Source organism: Ambystoma mexicanum, chromosome 7q, assembly GCF_040938575.1.
Source record: "Ambystoma mexicanum isolate Mex_15411 chromosome 7q, UKY_AmexF1_1, whole genome shotgun sequence".
Taxonomy (NCBI): domain Eukaryota; kingdom Metazoa; phylum Chordata; class Amphibia; order Caudata; family Ambystomatidae; genus Ambystoma; species Ambystoma mexicanum.
In genome coordinates this window covers 745,943,972-745,966,421 of record NC_090941.1, presented here as the reverse complement: position 1 = coordinate 745,966,421, position 22,450 = coordinate 745,943,972, and the positions used below count along the sequence as shown (strand labels likewise).

Here is a 22,450-nt window from a genome sequence, read left to right as displayed (position 1 = left end):
GATGCCAAGGATTCATAAGAGGAAATCTATGGACTGGAAGGTGTCCCACTGGCATGGAGTCAAAGGAAATCCAAGGACTTGAGGAGGAGCGCCCCAGGGTCATGGAGTCAAAGGATTTCCCAGGACTGGAAGAAAGGTGTTCCATTTTCATGGAGTCAAAGGAAATCCCAGGAATTGAAGAGTAGTGTGCTAGTGTCATGGAGTCAAAGTAAATCCCAAGACTCGAAGAGGAGCTTGCCAGTGTCATGCAATCAACGGAAATCCCAGTACAGGAAGAAAGGTGTCCCATTTTCATGGAGTCAAAGGAAATCCCAGGATTCGAAGATTGGTTCCCAGTGTCATGGAGTGAAAGGAATTCCCAGGATTCGAAGATTGGTTCCCAGTGTCATGGAGTGAAAGGAATTCCCAGGATTCGAAGAGTAGTGTCCCATGGTCATGGAGTGAACGGGAATCCAAGGACTGGAAGAGTGGTGTCCCAGTGTCACGGATGCAAAGGAAATCCCAGGACTGGAAGAGAGGTGTCCCAATGTCATGGAGTCAAAGGGAATCCCAGGACTGGAAGACAGGTGTCCCATTTGTCATGGAGTCAAAGGAAACTCCAGGACTCGAAGAGTGGTGTTGCAGTGTCATGGAGTCAGGAAATCCCAGGAATCGAAGAGTGGTGTCCCAGTAACATGGAGTGAACTGGTCGCCCCAACTTTGACATGCACACATGCATCCAATCACAATTGTTAGAGGTTAGGGCCAAATAATACTCAGCAACATCAGACCTCGAAACATTTGACGGCTCAAAAGAGGGGGGCATCTGTAATTGATGATAAAAATCCATTGAGCAATATGATTCAGTATGTGAAAAAGTGAACAGCAACATATCAGAACTGGCCATGCTCAGGTTCCTACCAATGGCTGCGCTTCCCGAAGGGATGGCTTGGAACGGTATGAAGGCTAGCGCAGGAATATCAATGTGCAGTACCTGCAGTGGGGATCCAGCTACTGTCCCGGGTAAAGCCAGTGCTCTGGGAACCATCCCAAAATAGGAATTCATTCATGTTTCATGAGCATCTTTGAGGTTCTGTGTCAACTGAGCAACAACCAAGATTGCAAGACAAAGCCTATCGGGAGCACCAAACAGGCTGAAATCAAAGAGGGAGCTCCATCTTTCGACTGCGTGGGGCTACGTCACCATTGACAACTCTGAACGGGCACTTGGTGCTCTGGGGGATGGGAGCAGTCTGCCACTGCCATGACAACCCTTCCTGGTTCTTGCTGCACACTTTCTTGTCTTTTCATGTTTTGATTTTCCTTTTTAACTCCCTCCTTCATTGCACGCTGGGAAGCTGGTGTCATGCACAAGAAATATACATTAGGAAGTGTGGTCTACGTCTGATCTAAACATAGAATGGATGGGGGTGTTACTGACCGCCTACCAGTACAACGCATGCAAACATCCCTAGTAAAAAAGAAATCCACTTTTTGGATTGTTTTTGGATTGCTTCTGGCTTGTTTTCAAGCTGCAGATTTTTTTGGGATTTATTTTGGATTTTTTGGGGATTTTTCCAAGCAAGGATTTATTTGTCTTGGGTTGGAGGATTTATTTTGGATTTTTACTGACTTGTTTCTCAGTTAAAACAATCCACTAACACTAACTGGCAGGCAGGCATTTCTACAGGATTTATTTTGGATTTTTACTGACTTGTTTCTCAGTTAAAACAATCCACTAACACTAATTGGCAGGCACGCATTTTTACAGGATTTATTTTGGATTTTTACTGACTTGTTTCTCAGTTAAAACAATCCACTAACACTAACTGGCAGGCAGGCATTTCTACAGGATTTATTTTGGATTTTTACTGACTTGTTTCTCAGTTAAAACAATCCACTAACACTAACTGGCAGGCAGGCATTTTTACAGGATTTATTTTGGATTTTTACTGACTTGTTTCTCAGTTAAAACAATCCACTAACACTAATTGGCAGGCACGCATTTTTACAGGATTTATTTTGGATTTTTACTGACTTGTTTCTCAGTTAAAACAATCCACTAACACTAATTGGCAGGCACGCATTTTTACTGGATTTATTTTGGATTTTTTGACAAGCAAGGATTGTTTGATTTTAAAGTGAGGATTATTTTGGGATTATTTTCAATTTGTTTCTCAATAAAAACCAATCCAGCAACACTACACATTTTTACTGCATTTATTTTGTATTGTTTTACCAGCAAGGATTGTTTGGTCTTACATTGGAAGATTTATTTTTGATTTTTTCCAACTTGTTTCTCGGTAAAAAACAATCCAGTAACTCTAGGCACACATTTTTACTGCATTTAAATGTTGGAATGTTTACCTAGTTTAAACGTTGTTTGCCGTTATTTAGGATTTTAATGTGGTTAAAAATGTCACAGAGTTTATTTCTTTTGGAACTTTTATTTGTGCACTAAAAGTTCCATTGCACTTAACTATTTCTTTATCAAATAATGCCCAGTCGCTAAGCTTTTTCTTCAGGGTATACCGATTTGCCGCCATAGGAATAGCACTCTATCCATTGTCTTCAGTGACTTTAGTGGCTTTGCCAATGCTTGTTTTACACGTGGCTTCAGTGGCTTTGCCAATGCTTGTTTTTAGCACATGGCCGATACTGACCCGACTGAGTCCGGTCTCTGATCCACTTTTGTTATTTGTGATGCTGTGTTGTATTATTATTGGTAAACACTTTTGCTGTGTGTGTTGTATGTGACAACTTTGATCTACGGCAGGAGCATTCATTAAATCATTATTTTCAAAAAATCTCTGAATCATGCTATAGACACACATGTTTGTTTACAGATTATTATTTTTGATAGTAAATTGGTTTCCATTAAGTCTAACAAAGCTTCAGAGAGGCTGTGGTGGGCAGCGCTTTTATTAAATCAGAGAGTCTAAAAAAGTGTCCAATTTTGCAATCTCCATTATGCACCCATATACATGCAAACATCCGTTCAAGAGACCTTAGTCCAGTGCTGATATTTTCATTCTGCTTTCTGGGACGTAGAGTCTGGATTTATAATGGGGGAATACAAGCTCCAGGATGCAAGGAATAAAACAGGAATAAACTTGCACTTTAAAAACGTAATGGGGCATATTGACATGTATGCATAGCATTCACTGGGAGAGATTTATGTTTTTGCATGGGGGAACACAGAAAAAAGATGAGACTGCCACACAAGGGTGGGTGTGGCTATTCTTTGTTAGTGGTGGAACAAAATCAAACTTCACCCTGCCGGAATAAAGCCTTCATTTAAGAACACTTTCCTCCCATTGTATTACAACGGGCATATGCAGCATTGCACTTATCTGATAGCAAATTGTCCACCATCGGGACTGAAAAACCCACACATGAACCCAGAAAGTCCCCTTGTGTGGTTCCCTGCACTGGAACGGGAGATATCAAGACCCCAGTGGAGACAAGGAAAAATGAATTAAACAATTCACAGAAAATTAATGGCGGGTTGTCCTCTGCAGGAGGTATTTGGCATGTGTTGTACCCTGACCCAAGTGTGGTGGAGGCTGTGAAGACTGCTCATACAGATACCAGACCTCGTCCACCCAGAGCAAGTTCCAGGAGTTGACAGGCCCATTGCAGTAAAAGAGGTACAGGTGCAAATCACATGATAAACCATGCTGACAAACATATCCTTATAGAAATATGTGTAACACTAAAAAGAAAGTGCAATTTTAGTTGCCCCACCCCATCCTCCTCCCCATTTTCACTGAAAAACTACATTTACCAGAAGGAAAAGTAATATGAGCCTAATCTCCATGTGGTTTGCAAATGTGCTTTCAAGACACACAACAAAATGTATTTTGTAATAATAAGGTCACCTACTTTTAGTCATCTTTTTTTCTTCATTCATGCGGCTGCCAGAGCGACTGCAGCTTTCTTCTTCCCCAGCTCTCTACTATTATGCCTGCATGCACGTGCAAAGGTAAGCCCCTCACCACTGGGCTCCCACACGAGGCGCGCATCGGCACATTGACTTTGTTGAATATTGCAATAATTGTGCCTGCATAGACATCTTATCAGCGAGAATGTTTAAACACTGTTGAGCTTTGATAACGCTCTGTTTGTTGCCGCATTGCATTTTAGCTGCCTTACGTCCATGGATTTTTGCCATTCTAAGATGGTTGTTTCCACTGCCTGCACCAGGATGCTGGGCACGGTGCTGCTGGGTGTATGGGATTGGCTGGGGCTGTCTACATCTGGCCCAATGGGAAGGCCGGCAGGCTTGGCCGGCCCTCCTAACAAGGCCAACTCCTAAGGCCCTGTCTACCCCTGTCCATGACGGTCGTCTGTGTGTCCGTATGCTCCCCAACCCCCCCTTGGTCGCCTGTATGTCCATATGCTCCCCACACCCCCTTGGTCACCTGTGTGTCCGTCTGCTCCCCCCCCCCTTGGTCGCCTGTCTGTATGCTCCCCAAACCCCCCTTCCCCCTTGGTTGCCTGTGTATCCGTATGCTCCTCAACCCCCCTTGGTCGCCTGTGTGTCTGTACGCTCCCCACCCCCCCTTGGTTGCCTGTGTGTCCAGATGCTCCCCACCCCACCCCCCTTGGTCGCCTGTGTGTCCGTATGCTCCTCACAACACTACCCATTGGTTGCTTGAATGTTTGTATGCTCCTCACCCCACCTTGGTCGCCTGTGTGTCCGTATGCTCCCCCCCCTTGGTCGCCTGTGTGTCTGTATGCTCCCCACCCCCCTCCCTGGTCACCTGTGTGTCCATATGCTCTCCACCCCCCCCTTGGTCGCCTGTGTGTCCGTATGTTCCCCGCCCCTCCCTTGGTCACCTGTGTGTCCGTTTGCTCCCCACCTCTCCCTGGTCGCCTGTGTGTCTATATGCCCCCCCCTTCCCGGTTGCCATGCAACATGTGGCTGGCACCATGTATTTTCCAATCTTTATGTACTTATATATGTAACCTTAAGCATTGTATGTACTTTTGCTCTGTAATCATCAAGTAAAAGCTCCTTGACACCTCAGAGTTTTGGGCGCTATATAAGAACAGTAAATCATTTAAATAAATAAATAGAGAATATCATTTAACTGTGCTGCTTACAGAGGGTGTTTTAAAAAAAAGTGTTTCTGAGGAGAGTGGAGTTAAATTTGCTTGTGTGAGCAGCAGCTTATTGTAAAATATTTTATTTTAGCACTGTGTATGTATAGTTATGCTATTCTGTTGCATTTCTTACTTTGGAGACCTAACCACTTCGTTTTGAGTGAGCGCTGTTACTTTCTGCTCATTGCAATGGGAGTCGGCCTGTTTTCGGCTTGTTTTGGAGGGGCATTGAGCTTTTTTTTTTGTTGGCCCTGGCAACGTGGGTAGCAATGGCGGCGGAAGAAGATACGGCGGCGGTGCTGGTGGGCTCGAAAAACAGGATAAATACCACACAAAAGGTAAGTGAGCACGCGTTTATTTATGTTCGTGTCGTTAGGTAACACAGACACACGTGTCAGTTTACATCATGGGTGCACAATACGGCCCGGCATGCTCTTTTGTCCGGCCCGCGAAGCACAAAGACTTTCCTAATGGAGTCTTTGTTGTCTTCCGGGCCGGACAAAACACTGGCCGTCATTGGCTCAGCACACATGCACCACGCAGCTCCTACGAGCCACGTAGTGTGTGTGTGCTGACCCAATGGAGGGCCAGCACTACGGCTGGCGTGGTCCATAAGGCTTGATGCCGGAAGGCATTTCAGCCTTGGACCACGCCAGCCGTAGTACGATTCCAGCGTTCCTGCTTACCTGCCGCTTACCTGCCTTCCAGTTCCAGCACGTCTCCGGTAAGTGGTCTGTTTGTGTTTGTGTGTCGGGTCTGTTTTACTTTGTTTGTGTGTGTATGTTGCGATGGGGGGTGTCGGATGTGTATGAATGTTGGAATTTTAATGTATTTTGTGTGCATGTTGAGATGCGGAGGTGGGGGGGGGTCGGATGTGTATGAATGTTGGAATTTTAATGTATTTTGTGTGCATGTTGAGATGCGGAGGTGGGGGGTGTGTCGGATGTGTATGAATGTTGGAATTTTAATGTATTTTGTGTGCATGTTGAGATGCGGAGGTGGGGGGTGTGTCGGATGTGTATGAATGTTGGAATTTTAATGTATTTTGTGTGCATGTTGAGATGCGGGGGGGGGGTCGGATGTGTATGAATGTTGGAATTTTAATGTATTTTGTGTGCATGTTGAGATGCGGGGGGGGATCGTATGTGTATGAATGTTGGAATTTTAATGTATTTTGTGTGCATGTTGAGATGCGGAGGTGGGGGGGGTCGGATGTGTATGAATGTTGGAATTTTAATGTATTTTGTGTGCATGTTGAGATGCGGAGGTGCGGGGTGTGTCGGATGTGTATGAATGTTGGAATTTTAATGTATTTTGTGTGCATGTTGAGATGCGGAGGTGGGGGGTGTGTCGGATGTGTATGAATGTTGGAATTTTAATGTATTTTGTGTGCATGTTGAGATGCGGGGGGGGGGGGTCGGATGTGTATGAATGTTGGAATTTTAATGTATTTTGTGTGCATGTTGAGATGCGGGGGGGGATCGTATGTGTATGAATGTTGGAATTTTAATGTATTTTGTGTGCATGTTGAGATGCGGGGGGGGTGTCGGATGTGTATGAATGTTGGAATTTTAATGTATTTTGTGTGCATGTTGAGATGCGGAGGTGGGGGGTGTGTCGGATGTGTATGAATGTTGGAATTTTAATGTATTTTGTGTGCATGTTGAGATGCGGAGGTGGGGGGTGTGTCGGATGTGTATGAATGTTGGAATTTTAATGTATTTTGTGTGCATGTTGAGATGCGGAGGTGGGGGGTGTGTCGGATGTGTATGAATGTTGGAATTTTAATGTATTTTGTGTGCATGTTGAGATGCGGAGGTGGGGGGTGTGTCGGATGTGTATGAATGTTGGAATTTTAATGTATTTTGTGTGCATGTTGAGATGCGGGGGTGGGGGGTGTGTCGGATCTGTATGAATGTTGGAATTTTAATGTATTTTGTGTGCATGTTGAGATGCGGGGGGGGGTCGGATGTGTATGTTGGAATTTTAATGTATTTTGTGTGCATGTTGAGATGCGGGGGGGAGGGGGGTGTGTCGGATGTGTATGAATGTTGGAATTTTAATGTATTTTGTGCGCATGTTGAGATGCGGAGGTGGGGGGTGTGTCGGATGTGTATGAATGTTGGAATTTTAATGTATTTTGTGTGCTGAGTTGGGGGTGGGGGGTTTGGGTCTGTATGGGTGCATGTGTGTGTGCTGAGTTGGGGGGTGCGGGTCTGTATGGGTGCATGTGTGTGTGCTGAGTTGGGGGGTGGGGGGTGCGGGTCTGTATGGGTGCATGTGTGTGTGCTGAGTTGGGGGGTGGGGGGTTTGGGTCTTTATGGGTGCATGTGTGTGTGCTGAGTTGGGGGGTGGGGGTTCGGGTCTGTAAGGGTGCATGTGTGTGTGCTGAGTTGGGGGGTGGGGGTTCGGGTCTTTATGGGTGCATGTGTGTGTGCTGAGTTGGGGTTGGGGGGTTCGGGTCTGTGTGTGCTGATTTGGGGGGTGGGGGTTCAGGTCTGTATGGGTGCATGTGTGTGTGCTGATTTGGGGGGTGGGGGTTCGGGTCTGTATGGGTGCATGTGTGTGTGCTGAGTTGGGGGTGGGGGGTTCGGGTCTTTATGGGTGCATGTGTGTGTGCTGAGTTGGGGGGTGGGGGGTTCGGGTCTGTATGGGTGCATGTGTGTGTGCTGAGTTGGGGGGTGGGGGGTGCGGGTCTGTATGGGTGCATGTGTGTGTGCTAAGTTGGGGGGTGGGGGGTTTGGGTCTGTATGGGTGCATGTGTGTGTGCTGAGTTGGGGGGTGCGGGTCTGTATGGGTGCATGTGTGTGTGCTGAGTTGGGGGTTGGGGGGTTCGGGTCTGTATGGGTGCATGTGTGTGTGCTGAGTTGGGGGGTGGGGGGTGCGGGTCTGTATGGGTGCATGTGTGTGTGCTGAGTTGGGGGTGGGGGGTTTGGGTCTGTATGGGTGCATGTGTGTGTGCTGAGTTGGGGGGTGGGGGGTTCGGGTCTGTATGGGTGCATGTGTGTGTGCTGAGTTGGGGGGTGGGGGGTGCGGGTCTGTATGGGTGCATGTGTGTGTGCTGAGTTGGGGGGTGGGGGGTTCGGGTCTGTATGGGTTCATGTGTGTGTGCTGAGTTGGGGGGTGGGGGTTCGGGTCTGTAAGGGTGCATGTGTGTGTGCTGAGTTGGGGGGGTGGGGGGTTCGGGTCTGTATGGGTGCATGCTTGAGAATGTGTGTGCTGCGTTGGGGGCGGGGGGTTCGGGTCTGTATGGTTCATGCTTGAGAATGTGTGTGCTGCGTTGGGGGCGGGGGTTCGGGTCTGTATGGGTGCATGCTTGAGAGTGTGTTTGGGGTATAGTGTTTGGTTGGGGGTGAGGGGGCCATGGGGCATAGTGTTTGGTTGGGGGTGAGGGGGCCATGGGGCATAGTGTTTGTTTGGGGTTGGGAGCCATGGGGCATAGTGTTTGGGGGTGAGGGGGCCATGGGGCATAGTGTTTGCTTGGGGGGTGAGGGACAGGGGGCATAGTGTTTGGTTGGAGGTGGGAGCCATGGGGCATAGTGTTTGGTTGGGGGTTAGGGGGTGAGGGGGCCATGGGGCATAGTGTTTTGTTTGGGTGAGGGGGCCATGGGGCATAGTGTTTGGTTGGGGGTGAGGGATAGGGGGCATAGTGTTTGGTTGGGGGGTGAGGGACAGGGGGCATAGTGTTTGGTTGGAGGTGGGAGCCATGGGGCATAGTGTTTGGTTGGGGGTTAGCGGGGTGAGGGGGCCAAGGGGCATAGTGTTTGGTTTGGGTGAGGGGGCCATGGGGCATAGTGTTTGGTTGGGGGTGAGGGATAGGGGGCATAGTGTTTGGTTGGGGGGTGAGGGACAGGGGGCATAGTGTTTGGTTGGGGGTGAGGGACAGGGGGCATAGTGTTTGGTTGGGGGGTGAGGGACAGGGGGCATAGTGTTTGGTTGGAGGTGAGAGCCATGGGGCATAGTGTTTGGTTGGGGGTTAGGGGGGTGAGGGGGCCATGGGGCATAGTGTTTGGTTTGGGTGAGGGGGCCATGGGGCATAGTGTTTGGTTGGGGGTGAGGGATAGGGGGCATAGTGTTTGGTTGGAGGTGGGAGCCATGGGGCATAGTGTTTGGTTGGGGGTGAGGGGGCCATGGGGCATAGTGTTTGGTTGGGGGTGAGGGACAGGGGGCATAGTGTTTGCTTGGGGGGTGAGGGACAGGGGGCATAGTGTTTGGTTGGGGGTGGGGGCCATGGGGCATAGTGTTTGGTTGGGGGTGAGGGGCCCGTGGGGCATAGTGTTTGGTTGGGGGTGAGGGGGCTGCGGAAATAGCCATCTTGATTGGTTACTGCCGCATAGCGTTGCAGCATGCACAATCAGACTTCTTGTGTGGGCTGATAACCAAAAGCCTATCTATGTGACCCCTAAGCTTCGATTGGTATTGGTAGATATGGGTGAGGTGGGGTGGGCATGGTAGTGTGGAACAGAAGGTGAGAGAGGCAGATTGTGTGGTTAAGTGGGATGAGGTGACATTGGATGGGTTAGAGAGGGGTATGGTGTAGAGGGGTGGAGTAGGTGCATAGAGAAGAGTAAAGCATACTCGAGCAACAGTGGGAATGGGAAGGGATGGAACAGCAATGCGTGACAAAAGTTTGGCCCGGTTAGGGATCGTCACAAATGGCACAAAAATCACCCCAACTCTCTCAGGCAGTTTAAAGCTTTTTATTGAAGGTTTGGTAGGCCCTAAGACTCTCTCTCGTTTTGTAATGAACCCCCCTCCCTAACCCACACATCCTTAAACCTGTAAGGCAAGACCTCCAAACAAGGAAAACCAATCCTCTTAGGTTAAAAGCTTGGTGCACCTCTTTGCAAGGAAACACATTTATTTTGTATATTTTGTATACCAGAAGGGAAAAGGTGATGGAAGGTCCCATAGAACCTAACTGTCACCAAGTTATATAGTGCCCACTGCCAGTTTCCCTAGGCACACACGCACACACTCTGCAGGTCATTGAGGTGCTTAGGTTGCAAACACGTATCTTTTTCAGTGGCAGTGCCTTTCATGTGCATGATAGGACAATTAGAACACAAATGGAAGTTTGTGACAAAGAAGCTGCACATCTACCTTTGTTTATTACACAACTTCTTGCATGTCTTAAATCGCTGAAAATACAGTGGGGTTAAAGAGATTTTTCAGGTTGACATTATTTTGCATTCTGGGACTTATAGTTTACCATTCAGGATGTGAAAATTAAAGCCACAAGGAACATTTCCACCCACCTCTCCCCAAACACACACTCCTTGGATCCCCTTAATTGAAGCTATAAATGGGCCACTGGTGTAATAAAAATGTCTTAACCAGGTCTGCCCCCACCCACTCAATTTATAAGCACTATATGTGGTTCTGTTGAAAACAAGCATTGGCAAAGCCAACAGTTTTGGCTTGTGTATAAGTATTAGGCATTTGCCAGGCACTACTGTTATATGCCCAGATGCTCGCTCCATTTTGCAGTTGCTACCATTGATAGCCAGTTAATGCCACTAAGGCAGTGCCTGCCTGGCAACTGCCTTTCCAAGCCTACACAAAAGCCCAAACTATTGGCATTGCCAGTGCTTGTTTTTGGGCGGTATTTATTACTCTACAAAAAAATAGAGATACCATTATTTATGCTGGCTATAGGCAACTCTTCTACTGCAGTGGAATCACACTGTTGGACACAGCAGTGGCAGATGTTGTGTTGTGTTACAAGCATAACATCCAAACCATCTCTAGTCAATATAATTAAATATTATATTAGCATCATCTTTTAAAGAAAACTATCAGCATGGAAACACGACAAAATGCAATTCCTAGTTTTAATGCAGTATGCGCATCGTCGCAATGGTTCCTAAAAAAAAAAAGAGAATTTCTGCACATATTCACTGTCTATGCCAAGTTTGTCCCAGAGTTTCTTAAATAAGTCTACAACACAACAGTCAGAAAAAAACACTGGACAACATTCTTGGTAGAAAGTTTATGCAAGGGATGCATCATCTTGATGAATTAGATGGGGCAATTGACAATTTAATAAGATGGCTCATTGAGTTGGGCACTTTCTCAAACAGTTGTGCATAATCTGCAAACGCAGGTTCGGGCTCAGGGCAAACCCAGACTTGTATCAGTCCAATGTTAATATGTACATATACATCTGATAATAATATTAATCAGGTGTTAGAGTAAAGCAATATTTTAAACACAGCATCCTTAACTCAACTATGCCACAATAGAAGAGATTAACATAAACGCAGGGACCAAATATACCAAAGGATCTTTCCAAACCATTACTATTCAAATGCAAAGTGCTGGATTGCAATGAATACAATTGAAATGGCAGTTGCCGTTGTAAATGATACACATTGCAATCCCTCCTAAATTCCAAGGTAACTTAGGTGGGAAGTGAGTTTGGCGCGTATGTGTCATGTGTGTAGATATCCATTTCCTGACTGTTTTCTCACATGGAACACTAGAGATTGATTTTGCTGGTGCACACATTGCTTCACAATTGATCTCTTGGGCCCCCCCTCTTCTCTCCTTCCTCTCCCCTGTCACACCTGATGAGGTATCTAGACCAGTCCTGGTACCTGCTCACCCTGCCACCCACTCGCACTGCCTCTGGGCCACCCCTTGCACTGGGGTCTGTATCTGTACCCATACAGCCCCCCCGCCCTTTATCTTTATGCATTTATCAGACACACCCTGTCTGCTGTCTTATCCCAGCACTTGCCACTTGTTGGCTGCACTACCACTGTTTGTTGCCTTTATTATTTATTTATTTTCTATTTATCCATTTCTCCTCTGCTCCACACTCCCCCCCCCCCCTCCATGCACTTTTCCCCTTCCCTCTGCCCCTGCGCAATCTCAATGTCACCTGGCCTAGTAGTCTGTCTTCCCTCAGTTTCCCCTCCCTTGCCTCGTCATGCCTTGATACACTTGTGTATAGGCGCGTTATAAATGCCATATCATATCTATGTCTTAGCACAATCTGAATTGTCGTCAGGCCGAGTACACTAGTTAATTTCGCATCCTTACTGTTCATGGCCTGTAAGAATGTCATTGTATTTTCCCTTGTTCCCTCCCTTGCCTTGAAGCGCTTTGAAACACATTGTGTATAGACGATATATAAATATACGATCGTATCATGAACCGCTTTGCTCACATAGCCTGCATCCTAGTTGCTATGTTTCATAAAGTTTATAGCAGCGACTAGTTGTACTTTGCTTGCTCTTATCAAACTTTTTACACAAATCTTTTTTTGCATTTCAGAATTTATCCATGTTAAAGCCAGGGAAATGGGCTTTCCAATACTCTCTGCATCCGAGTACAGAAAAGCCCTTCAAAATAAAATTGGGAACTACCGGATGAAGAAGGAGCCAGACCTGGTCTTTTCTACACCAGTGTAGTTGGGCATTCCCTTGCTCCCTGGGCTGGACCCCACCTGACTCACTTGCTTTCTGGGCTGGGCCTGGATAATTGTGTGACTCCCTGGACTGGTTCTGTGTCCCCTCTCAACCTTGCTCCCTGGGCTGGACCCCACCAGACTCACTTTCTCCCGTGGCTGGGCCCCACCGGACTCGCTTGCTCCCTGGACTGGGCCTGGATACTCGTGTGACTTCCTGGACTGGTTCTGGTTCCCCTCACCCTTGCTCCCTGGGCTGGACCCCACCGACTTGCTTGCTCCCTGGGCTGGGCCTGTATACTTGTGTGACCCCCCCCTGGACTGGTTCTGTGTCCCCTCTCACCTTTGCTCCCTGGGCTGGATTCCACCTGACTGGTTCTGGGTCCCCTCTCACCCTTTATTTTTAAATTGTAAAGCACCCGTTTTTGGGATTGTTACAGTCGTGTTTTTGTGCTATGTACACAGTGTCCGATTGAACCTCTGCTTCTTTTTAATAAATATAGTGGGAAGAAAAAAAATGTGTTGCTTCTTTTTAAATATAGTTAATATGCCATTACATGGTCTTGACTTTCATGGCCATTTTACCTAAATGACTGTGACCTAATAAGTCATCACTATTGTTATTAAAGCAATTCAAAATGCAACACTGTGAAATGGGTAGTAATTAAGTCACAGTGACGCTTTTAAAGCCCAATTCAACAAGGTGCACCAAATGTGTTTTTAAGCATTTCTTTTCAGGATTATAGTAAACATTATTTTTGTTAAACTCCTAAAAAAAAAAGTCCAGCTCATAAACCGAAACAATGCCTATATTGTTAAAGGATATTTTGAGGATTGCTTTGTTTTTTTTATTTGTAAAGTATTATTTGGTGACTACATTAATTGCTTTTGAATTTCAAAAGGTTTATTTGGGGATTGCATTGCTTTTGGATTTCTACGAGGAAGGATTTATAAATAACATATTTCGGGTGCATTAAGCCAAAAGGAAGCCAGATGTAATCTGTTGCTTTTGGATTTATTTAGGGATGGCACTGGTTTTGGATTTTTATAGGATTGTTTGGGGATTGCATTGTTTTGGGATTTTTGCTGGATTGAGCATTGGATTGCTTTTGGATTTTTATAGTTTGGGGGGTGGATTTTTTGGGGATTGGATTGCTTTTGGATTTATAGTGGATTGTTTGGGGATTGGATTTTTAGTGGATTGTTTGGGGATTGGATTGTTTTTGGATTTTTAGTGGATTGTTTGGGGATTGGATTGTTTTGGGATTTTTAGTGGATTGTTTGGGGATTGGATTGTTTTTGGATTTTTAGTGGATTGTTTGGGGATTGGATTTTTAGTGGATTGTTTGGGGATTGGATTGTTTTTGGATTTTTAGTGGATTGTTTGGGGATTGGATTGTTTTGGGATTTTTAGTGGATTGTTTGGGGATTGGATTGTTTTTGGATTTTTAGTGGATTGTTTGGGGATTGGATTGTTTTGGGATTTTTAGTGGATTGTTTGGGGATTGGATTGCTTGGATTGTTTTGGGATTGCATTCCACTGAGGATTGCTAATTAACATATTTCAGGGTGCATGAAGCCAAAAGGAATCCAAAAGCAATCCACTGAGTACAATGGGAGTTTCTGGAGTTAAAGAGGATTTAAAGAGGATTTAAATGTTTGGGAAAATCCAGTAGCAATCCACTTTCAATCCAGATTTTTTTGGTAGGGATTTTCTCCGATGGAAAGTTTCTTATTCCAAATATTAACTATTTTTTTCCTTTTTTAATCATCAATTGAAATCATCAGCTGTACATTGTGAACGGGCAAAAGCGTGTGTAACGGTGATGTGCACTCCTGGGTAAATTGTAAACGCTAGAACCAGCAAAAATGAATTCTGACCTGGCATTGCGTTTTTGATCAAATGATGGGACTCTGGGCCAATGTGACCCTGATTCTAATCTGCCAATATTTGGAATTGCCTAAGACATGCTAAACACCCGCATGGCACTCTGTGTACATACGTGCAGTAGTCACAGAACACCAGCCCGCCCAAACACACACACACACACACACACACAGAAAGCGCCACTGACCTCTGTTGGGGCGGCGGCTTCAGAGCCTGCTTCCTCAGCTTCCGGAAGGAGAAGAGCGACGCCAGCGGAGAGCGCAGTCCCAGCAGGGAGGACGAGGAGCTGCCCTGGCTCGGCTGAGAATTGGACCTCGACATTTTTAAATCGGCCGGCTCTAAAAACAGAGAACGGTGCAAGATGGTCAATTCCTGAGGCAGGGCAGGGTGGTCAACAACACGTGCGTAACATTTCCTTTCCCTCAGGAGAGCCGCCGTTCCTCCCGCGGCTTTGCAGGCTCGCTTTCACCTAGAGAACGGCAGAAAGTGTAGTGGGTCATGCCAGTTCAGAGTCAAAGTCCACCCGTTTATTGGCAGCCCTTTTCACTGCTGCTCGGTGAGTTCCAAGACACCGCGATGGATTGTGTGTGCTGCTCTAACGCACTTTCATGTTCTATAAAGATCCCTCCCCCTTGACTAGTCAGTTCCACTGCCTCCCTTACAGTTATGTATCTTGCGTCACATCCTTTCCCCCTTTGTCAGCCCCACTCGCCTGCCCTGCCCCTTCACCAGAGCGGCCCTGATACACCTGCCTGCACCACACAAACCTTCTCTTACCTCCTCCACCTCGCCTTCAAATGGGGCCTTTCCTACCTTGCTTCACGTGCTTCCTTCCTCTAGCTGCCCCTGGTCCCCTTATGCCTTTCTATCCCCCAGTGTCTTGCTGCTTACAATCTTTCAACGCCCCCCACAACCTCTCTTTAACCTAGTTCCAACTCAGTGGCCTTCCCTCTCTTACGCCTCCATGACGTCCCCACCCAAGTCACCTCTGCCTCACCTCTCTCAGTGGCCCTCGCACCCCAACCCACAGCTCTACTAGTCCTTCCTTCCGCCTCCCCGGCCTTTCACTCACTCACTCTCCTTTACCTCACTAGCTGTGCAACCAGCCAGACAGGGTTACAGCTCACTCAGAACTCTGCCTGCCTGCGCTTTCCAGGCAGCTATCGCTTCTGCTCCCATCGAGATGGTAATCCCCCCCGTGGCAGGACATGTTCCCACACCTGCGGTCGCCTCTCCACTAACCCACTTGTCTGCTAGCTCCGCTGTGCTGGCTGTGCCAGGGTGTAGTGTGCGCGTCAGTGTGGTGTGCTGCTGTCTTTCTCCTTCATTGTTTATGCCTGACTCATATTTTCTGCCCCATTTCTTGCTCATCTCTAGAGCTCTATAAATAAACGCTGCCAACAATAACAGCTACCAAGGACACAGCCATACTCAAACCTAACATGTGCCACATCGTGGTATATATCCTTAAATGACATGGGAACAAAAACATGCTGCACCATTTGTTATGTTTCGAAACAAGAGATGGAGTGCTTAGAAGTGGGACACTATTTTCACAGCAAACGTTGTGATAATGTATACTTTTTTGCGTAAATGAAGGGTGAAAAAATTTGCTCGGCTTAGTTGGGCAAGAGTGAGCATGCCGACACACCCACACACACACACAAACATATTTGCTGTAGTCTTGTGGAGAGTTTCCAGTCCCTTGTAAACACAAGAGCTCCCATTTGGTACCTACCTTCGCTCCCAAGTGAATCGTGGTTTCTGTGGGCTTCCTGTCCAGGTATATGGGCATGCGTAGAAGGGGAGAGCGAGTTACAACACATTCTTTCCCGACTGATCCTCTGGTTGACCTGCTCCGTGACATGCAACGACATTCCCAACAGCACCATCGACGTCACTGGGGGCTGTGGCTAGAGGTTTTGGTAATCTTGGATAGAACCCCCATGCTTTCTACACATTCCCTGTGCTCTAGGGTTGGCCAGAGTCCCATTGAACCAAAGTATCCCCAGGTGCTATATCACCATTGCGGTTAGGCTCCTCTTCTTGTCCATCTGAGTTGAGTGGGCCTGGGGTCCTTAGCCATAAAGCTTGAGAGAGGAGTTTCATTTCTGTCCTTTTAGCTGCAACCAGAGCAAAAGGGATCTGGAGTGTAGACACATCTTCATCCCTCCATGTCTAATCCCCGTTTTTTCCCTCTCTCAAGTGATTGGACGGCAATCAAACCACTTGTAGTGGGGATACGCAATATCGTAAGCAGGTCTTACGGGAACCCGGTGCTTTATATTAGGTATCCACCCGCTTCATCCAGAGTACATAATGGTGATTTTGATTACTAGAAACCTAGCCTCTTGAAACACTTACCTAGTCGGGGTGCTCTAGGGAGTGGCGTGTGTAGGGGAGGGTGCAGGGTGATCCATATACAGTGTGTATTCCTCAGGGTAAATCAGATGCTGCCCTGGCCGTGCTACCTATTGCATCCTGTTGCCCATGCCCCAGGGTGCCCAACTGCAGAATCCTTGACTTTCTACCAATGTTTTGCAGAGCTATTGTGTACCATCTTTCCTACTCCTCACAGGATGGAGGCAGGCAATGGCTGCTATGTAATTGTCACATGTGGAAAGGGCCTGTATGGGTGTCTGTCATGGATCTCTACCCCCACTGCAGTAGTGCCGGGAAGTGAGATATCACAGTGTTGTGCGCACGACCTAGGGCAGGAAGGGACTGGGAGAGAAAGGCTCTCCTGCAATGTGGCTGGAACACAGTACAAAGAGCGGGGGGCATCGAGCAGGCCTCCACGGAATATCCACATTGAGTGCGTGATGAGCCGGAGCCCTGGTGCTCACGATGTTCATGGTCTTTCCTGCCCACCTTCTAGTATAAGAAGACTTTTGAAAAATAATAAAAACAGATCCATGAGTTGGGAGGGTCTTTTCATTCAAAGGACAAATAATAGAGTGTCACATTTTCATATAGGGCCCCAAGCTGGACGACTCCTGATTTTAAGTACTTTGATAGTAGGGGTGAAGTAACCTTAAGAATAAGTGTAATTGAATCATACTCAATTTAGGAACCTTGGAACGGTAAAGGGGCGGAATACGCCTCGCCAGGGTTCAAACCTGTTACTTCAGATAGCATGAACACCTCTGAGGTGGGTGCTTAGGACAGGAGCTAGTTTACCTTCAAGTTTGGCTTCAGAGCATGGCCATAGGTCAGCAAAATTACGACTAAACGGGATGTGAGATGTCACAGGCTCAAGATGGAAGAAACAAACATTTTAGGATTATCTTGTGTTCAAATTTCATAATTCCTTACAATGAACCCATCAATTCTGCATCACCATTGCTCCAATTCTCCGAACCAGCCATTGTGTCTCCCTGGCACTGTAGAAGCGCATAGAATCCTGATTGCACCAAGGGGCCAGTGCTCCCTGGGAAACAGACAAAGAACCTTTAGTTGGACCCACATATGCTTGTGGATACCTCCACTTTTCAGAATCCTCAATGATAGCCCCTCGCACAAAATCGGTGACAATCGCGATAGATGCTGGGCATAAAAAACATGTCTTCATTTCTCCCTTTATTGCATTTAAATTATGTAGGTGAGGGCTTGGCAGGTGGTAGAACATTGTTCTACGCTGCTGCTCTCCTTAGGTTGGCCGTGGGGAGGGGTCACGGATATTTGGCGTTGAGCATTCCCCGCGCACTCAGGTGGACTTTCTCCATCATCTCCATTGCATGACTCTGAAAGACCTTGTGAGGCTATGGGGTGTTTGCATTTCACTGATGGAGTTCTAAAAAGCTTATAGGAAGACGTTGAAAAAGATATTATGGCAAGTTACACATTAGAGAACACTCGAAAAAGAAAGGTCTTACTGGGTTATACAAACTGAAAAAGGATGGATGTGGGTAAATTGGTAAACAAAAATGTTGCTTATTATTCTGGAGGTCATTTAAATAATTCGCTTGATAAGTCAGCAATCTAGCAATGGGAGTATATTTGAGGCAATCTTCGTCTCCCACGTGCAACTCTTGTAGGGATGAATAATGTATTATGCTGGTGTTTCTGTTGGCTGTTGCCCTGTTGAGTCTCATATCCTGCTGAGGTGGAGTCAGTCAATGTCTGTGTTCACAGTGAGTGGGCCCTGAACAGGTGGCCTGGGAATCAGTGATGCTGTCTGAGGAGTCGCCCAATATGTTCATGAACATAAAGAAGCGTCCCTGTTTGGTTCCCCACCCATTGTCCATGCTCCGTCTGTACATGCAGGCACAGCTTTTTGCTCATCCATTTTGAGTTGTAGTTCCTTCTCCTAACTGCAGTCTGCTGGACACAAGGACAGAATGTACTTTGCAATAGTCTTTTGGCGTCATGGGGCTTCCTATAAACGCCACACTCTGCACAGGCTCTTCCTTGTCTCCTGGCATAGAAATTAATAGTGTATTTATATGCATAGCGTCCGTTGACTCATTCCAGGGAGAGGTCAGTGTTAACCAGTGCCATCTTGTAAGTAGGACTTCTTCCTGGGGGACAGGTGAGAAGGCTGCTGATTGATCTCGGAAGGCCAGCGTGCAGAGGCAGCTGTTCCGTAAAATTAGTCACATATGCTCTGTAGCATGTCGTGACTGGAGACCAGATTGTTTTTTTGCCAAGGATTTGCGGGGGTGAGGGGGTGAGAAGGTGTGATACATGAAAAAAAGCTGTGCAGCACTCACTGTTTTGCAGGATTTTTGCCATCAATTGAAGCCTGTTAATCTGACAGTGGTTTCTAGGCTTGGTGTTTTGAGCAGGCACTGAGGGCAGGGGAGGTGTGGGAAAGGACTTGGGGGATAAATGTGGAATTCTTGAAGGCTTGGAGAAGAAGGCCAGACGATAACAAGATATGTTGATGACCGTGGGCCTGGGGCATGAGGGCTGCGCATTCAGCGAGGATAGAGGTTTACACATTCAGAAATGATGCCCCTCGTGATGCCCTGGTCTTTTGCAGACATTGTCATCCATGGAAGGACTCTCGAGCAGCAGCAGCCATGCTGGTTCCCCGTGGAGTAACACCATACAGACATGAAACCGTCCCTCTGAAAAGGGCTATTCCTACCTTTCTTGCTAGTATTAGGATGCTAGCTTCAAGATGTCTGTTGGCTGCTCTGATCAAAAGGATGTGAGCACCAGGTGGAGGAGGCAGGAAAGTGTATATTTGGTTATGGGTTAGATAGTTCATGCATTTTAGTGTTTGGTAGTGGGAAGTTTTACAGTACAGAAACCCATTTTCGGCTATTCCGGGAACGTTATAGCTCTCTCTGAAAGCTTTTAGAAGTAACAGTCCGAGTAATGTTATGGTGTGTGTCATTCTTATAGCACCCAATGGCCATTGTCATTGTCTGAAGTGCTTTGGCTGTCTGGGAGTTTATCAGAAAGTAGTCTGAACATACATGATAAATAGTGCATTGCATTTCAAGATACTAAACACTTACGATTGCAGGCAAAAGACAATGTGCATCAGAGATGACTGACTGTAATGTTATATTTAGCTGTGCTGGCTAATGGGGGATGTGTGATATGCTATGACAGTGAATATGTGGTTGCTGGCGCGGGACTCAGGCACGTAATATGGAGAGGCTGCACGGAAAGGTGGAGAGAGCAGCATGTCTATATGCGCTTACATGTTCTTAGAGCAACTGACTGCAGTTAAGGGCTCTGCAACACTTCATATGCAGATACCTTCACATTTAATGCACATTTGGGAAACAATACATGTTGAACAGTAGATTAGATTGCAGGCCTATTTGGCAGACTGAACTTTGGTCATCCAGCTGCAGGAAAATGAGTTGTTGAACTTAGCAGGCATGTGGCTACTGGCATGAAGACCGAATGTACCGTGGGGCTCATGTTGACCCATATTAATCCAGCCAAATGGATTGTGGATCCGGACTGCAGAAAGATGCATAGGGTAACCCCAGAAGCGTCTGTCGGAGCAGAGAATATTCACTTCAAGGCAGTTTTAAGGAGGAAACATACATATTTTTGATTGAAGTATGTGGCTGAGAAATGGACTTGAGATGTGCTCGAGTGAACCTCTTGAAGTGTGGAGATTTTTGTCAAGGAATGCATTTAATTTCCTGACAGAAAAAGCGCGAGAATGGTCACAATGGGACTACAAACCCCAGATGGCAAAAGTGGGCAAGTGGTTTCGCGATATGTGAATGGAAACATTGAGGCTGGAAGGGGGGAGTAGGGTCCGTGCCCGCGTTCTGTAGGCAGTCAAAGCCTTGCACACTAGATGTACGAGATGTTCCAATCTGGCCTCCCGGTGTATGACAAGTAATTAAATAAACAAATAATACCTAATTGCGTGAGGGCAAAGGTGGATGAAGAGAATGCACTAGAAGGTCCTTTTCCAATGTTGCCAACAAAGAGGAAAAGGGCAAGGCGTTCCTTGAGTACATTACACATGTACCGAGTCATAAGGTGGGGAGTGTGACCTTCGAAAATGGAACTGCCTGACAACATTGCCCAATTCCCCGGAGCCTTAATCGCTGGGATTAAGAGCTCAAAGCTTAGACGAAGAAATCATTAAACATTAGTGGATGGATACTAGTTCGGAGTACTGGGACAAGTTAAACTGCAACGGTTACATTTCAGTCAACGTCCTTGATGCATTAAAAAAAGTCAACAGGCGAAAAGCATCAGTAGGTGAAGGGTAATTCAGGACAAATTAATCAGTAAAAGAGACCCAACTCCCAATGCATGATGGGAAGAAAACAAGAAAGCACACAACAAAATCCACCTGATAAATAAGTAAGCGAAAGTGTCAACCAAGTCTTTCACATGATGTTAACAAAACAAAGCAACCAATGAAAGATATGCGACATAAATTTAAAAAAAAGCGAATTCTGATCATTCAGATAAATGCAGAGAATGCTGTGATGCAGAGCTGAAGATATAAACTAGTGACCACCCACGTCCATGTAACCTTTATTCTGTGGATGACTTTACCCGTTGGGATGTATTTGGAAGGCCTGCATCCTAGCTTTAACAACACATTGTGCCACAATAAAGCGTCCCCCATGTTTGTTGGTCTGGCAGTAGAGTGGGGAGCCCCCTCGCTCTACTGCCACTCTCGAGCCGTGGAGTCTTGGGTGCGTTAGGGGGGGGGATTAAAGAACTCATGGTAATGGGCTTGCTGTACAGAAGGGGCCCGCCCACCAGACTGCAAGAGCAATGCTAAGCTCTACCGTTTTATCAACCCTTTCACTGGAACCCAGCCCCAACCTTCTTCCCTATTTATATTTCCTCCTCTGTGCTCCCGGTCGCTCCCGCTACACCAAACGTGAAGCTTGTTGCCCACAAAATGGACCCCCAGTGCCATTCCCCTCCCCCTGGAGACCTCACTTGAGACAGAGTAGTTGGACTGTGCACCCCACTGCACTCCCAGCGATTTTCCTGCTACCTCAGGTGAGGCTCGCTGCCCAGCCCCATTTCCTGATTCAGCCTTGGTGGGCAGAGGACAGTCACCCCACTCTCCCTCAGTTGGGGAAGTCAGCAAATCCAGAACTTGGTGACAATTAGCTGCTATGCGATACGGATCGTGCCTCTCACCGGTCCACTGCATCCTGCTCGTGATGCGGTCTGTCCCCATCCCCGCTATCCTGCAGACCACTCCTCCTCCATCCAGAAAATACCTCTAGGAGCTCTCCAGCAAAATGCCTTCAATCTTGCAGGGTCTTGCCCTCCACTACAGGACCCAAAAGAAGATTTTCAAAGTGTCGATGTGTCGATGAACATTTCTATAAGGAATGTGACCTGACTCAGAGAAATAGAAGAAATACTGTTTCTATGGGACCAGTACAATTCTTAAAGCAAAATATTTATTAACATTTTTAAAATGGCACTTAGGGACTTATAGGGATGGCACGTGCATGCAGACTGCAGCCATTGTTTTTTAGGGACTCTCTCATTACAAAGAGTCTGTTTTTTTTATTTCCAATGGGGTTAAGGTCTGTCTGAAAAGGATAATCATGGCAACAGCCATATGGGGCTTTCCCTCACCGATGAGACCATAAATG

The 22,450-nt window shown here is 46.7% G+C and overlaps 1 protein-coding gene across 2 annotated transcripts in view; it reads right to left on the bottom strand.

Moving 5' to 3' along the window:
• The window catches only part of EXPH5 (exophilin 5), a 756,247-nt gene that overhangs the window by 118,051 nt on the left and 615,746 nt on the right, over positions 1 to 22,450 (bottom strand). For both annotated transcript variants that reach the window (XM_069640259.1, XM_069640260.1), the window contains exon 3: positions 14,578 to 14,728. In XM_069640259.1, the coding sequence (XP_069496360.1) occupies positions 14,578 to 14,728 (151 nt within the window). The remainder of the gene's footprint in view (positions 1 to 14,577; positions 14,729 to 22,450) is intronic.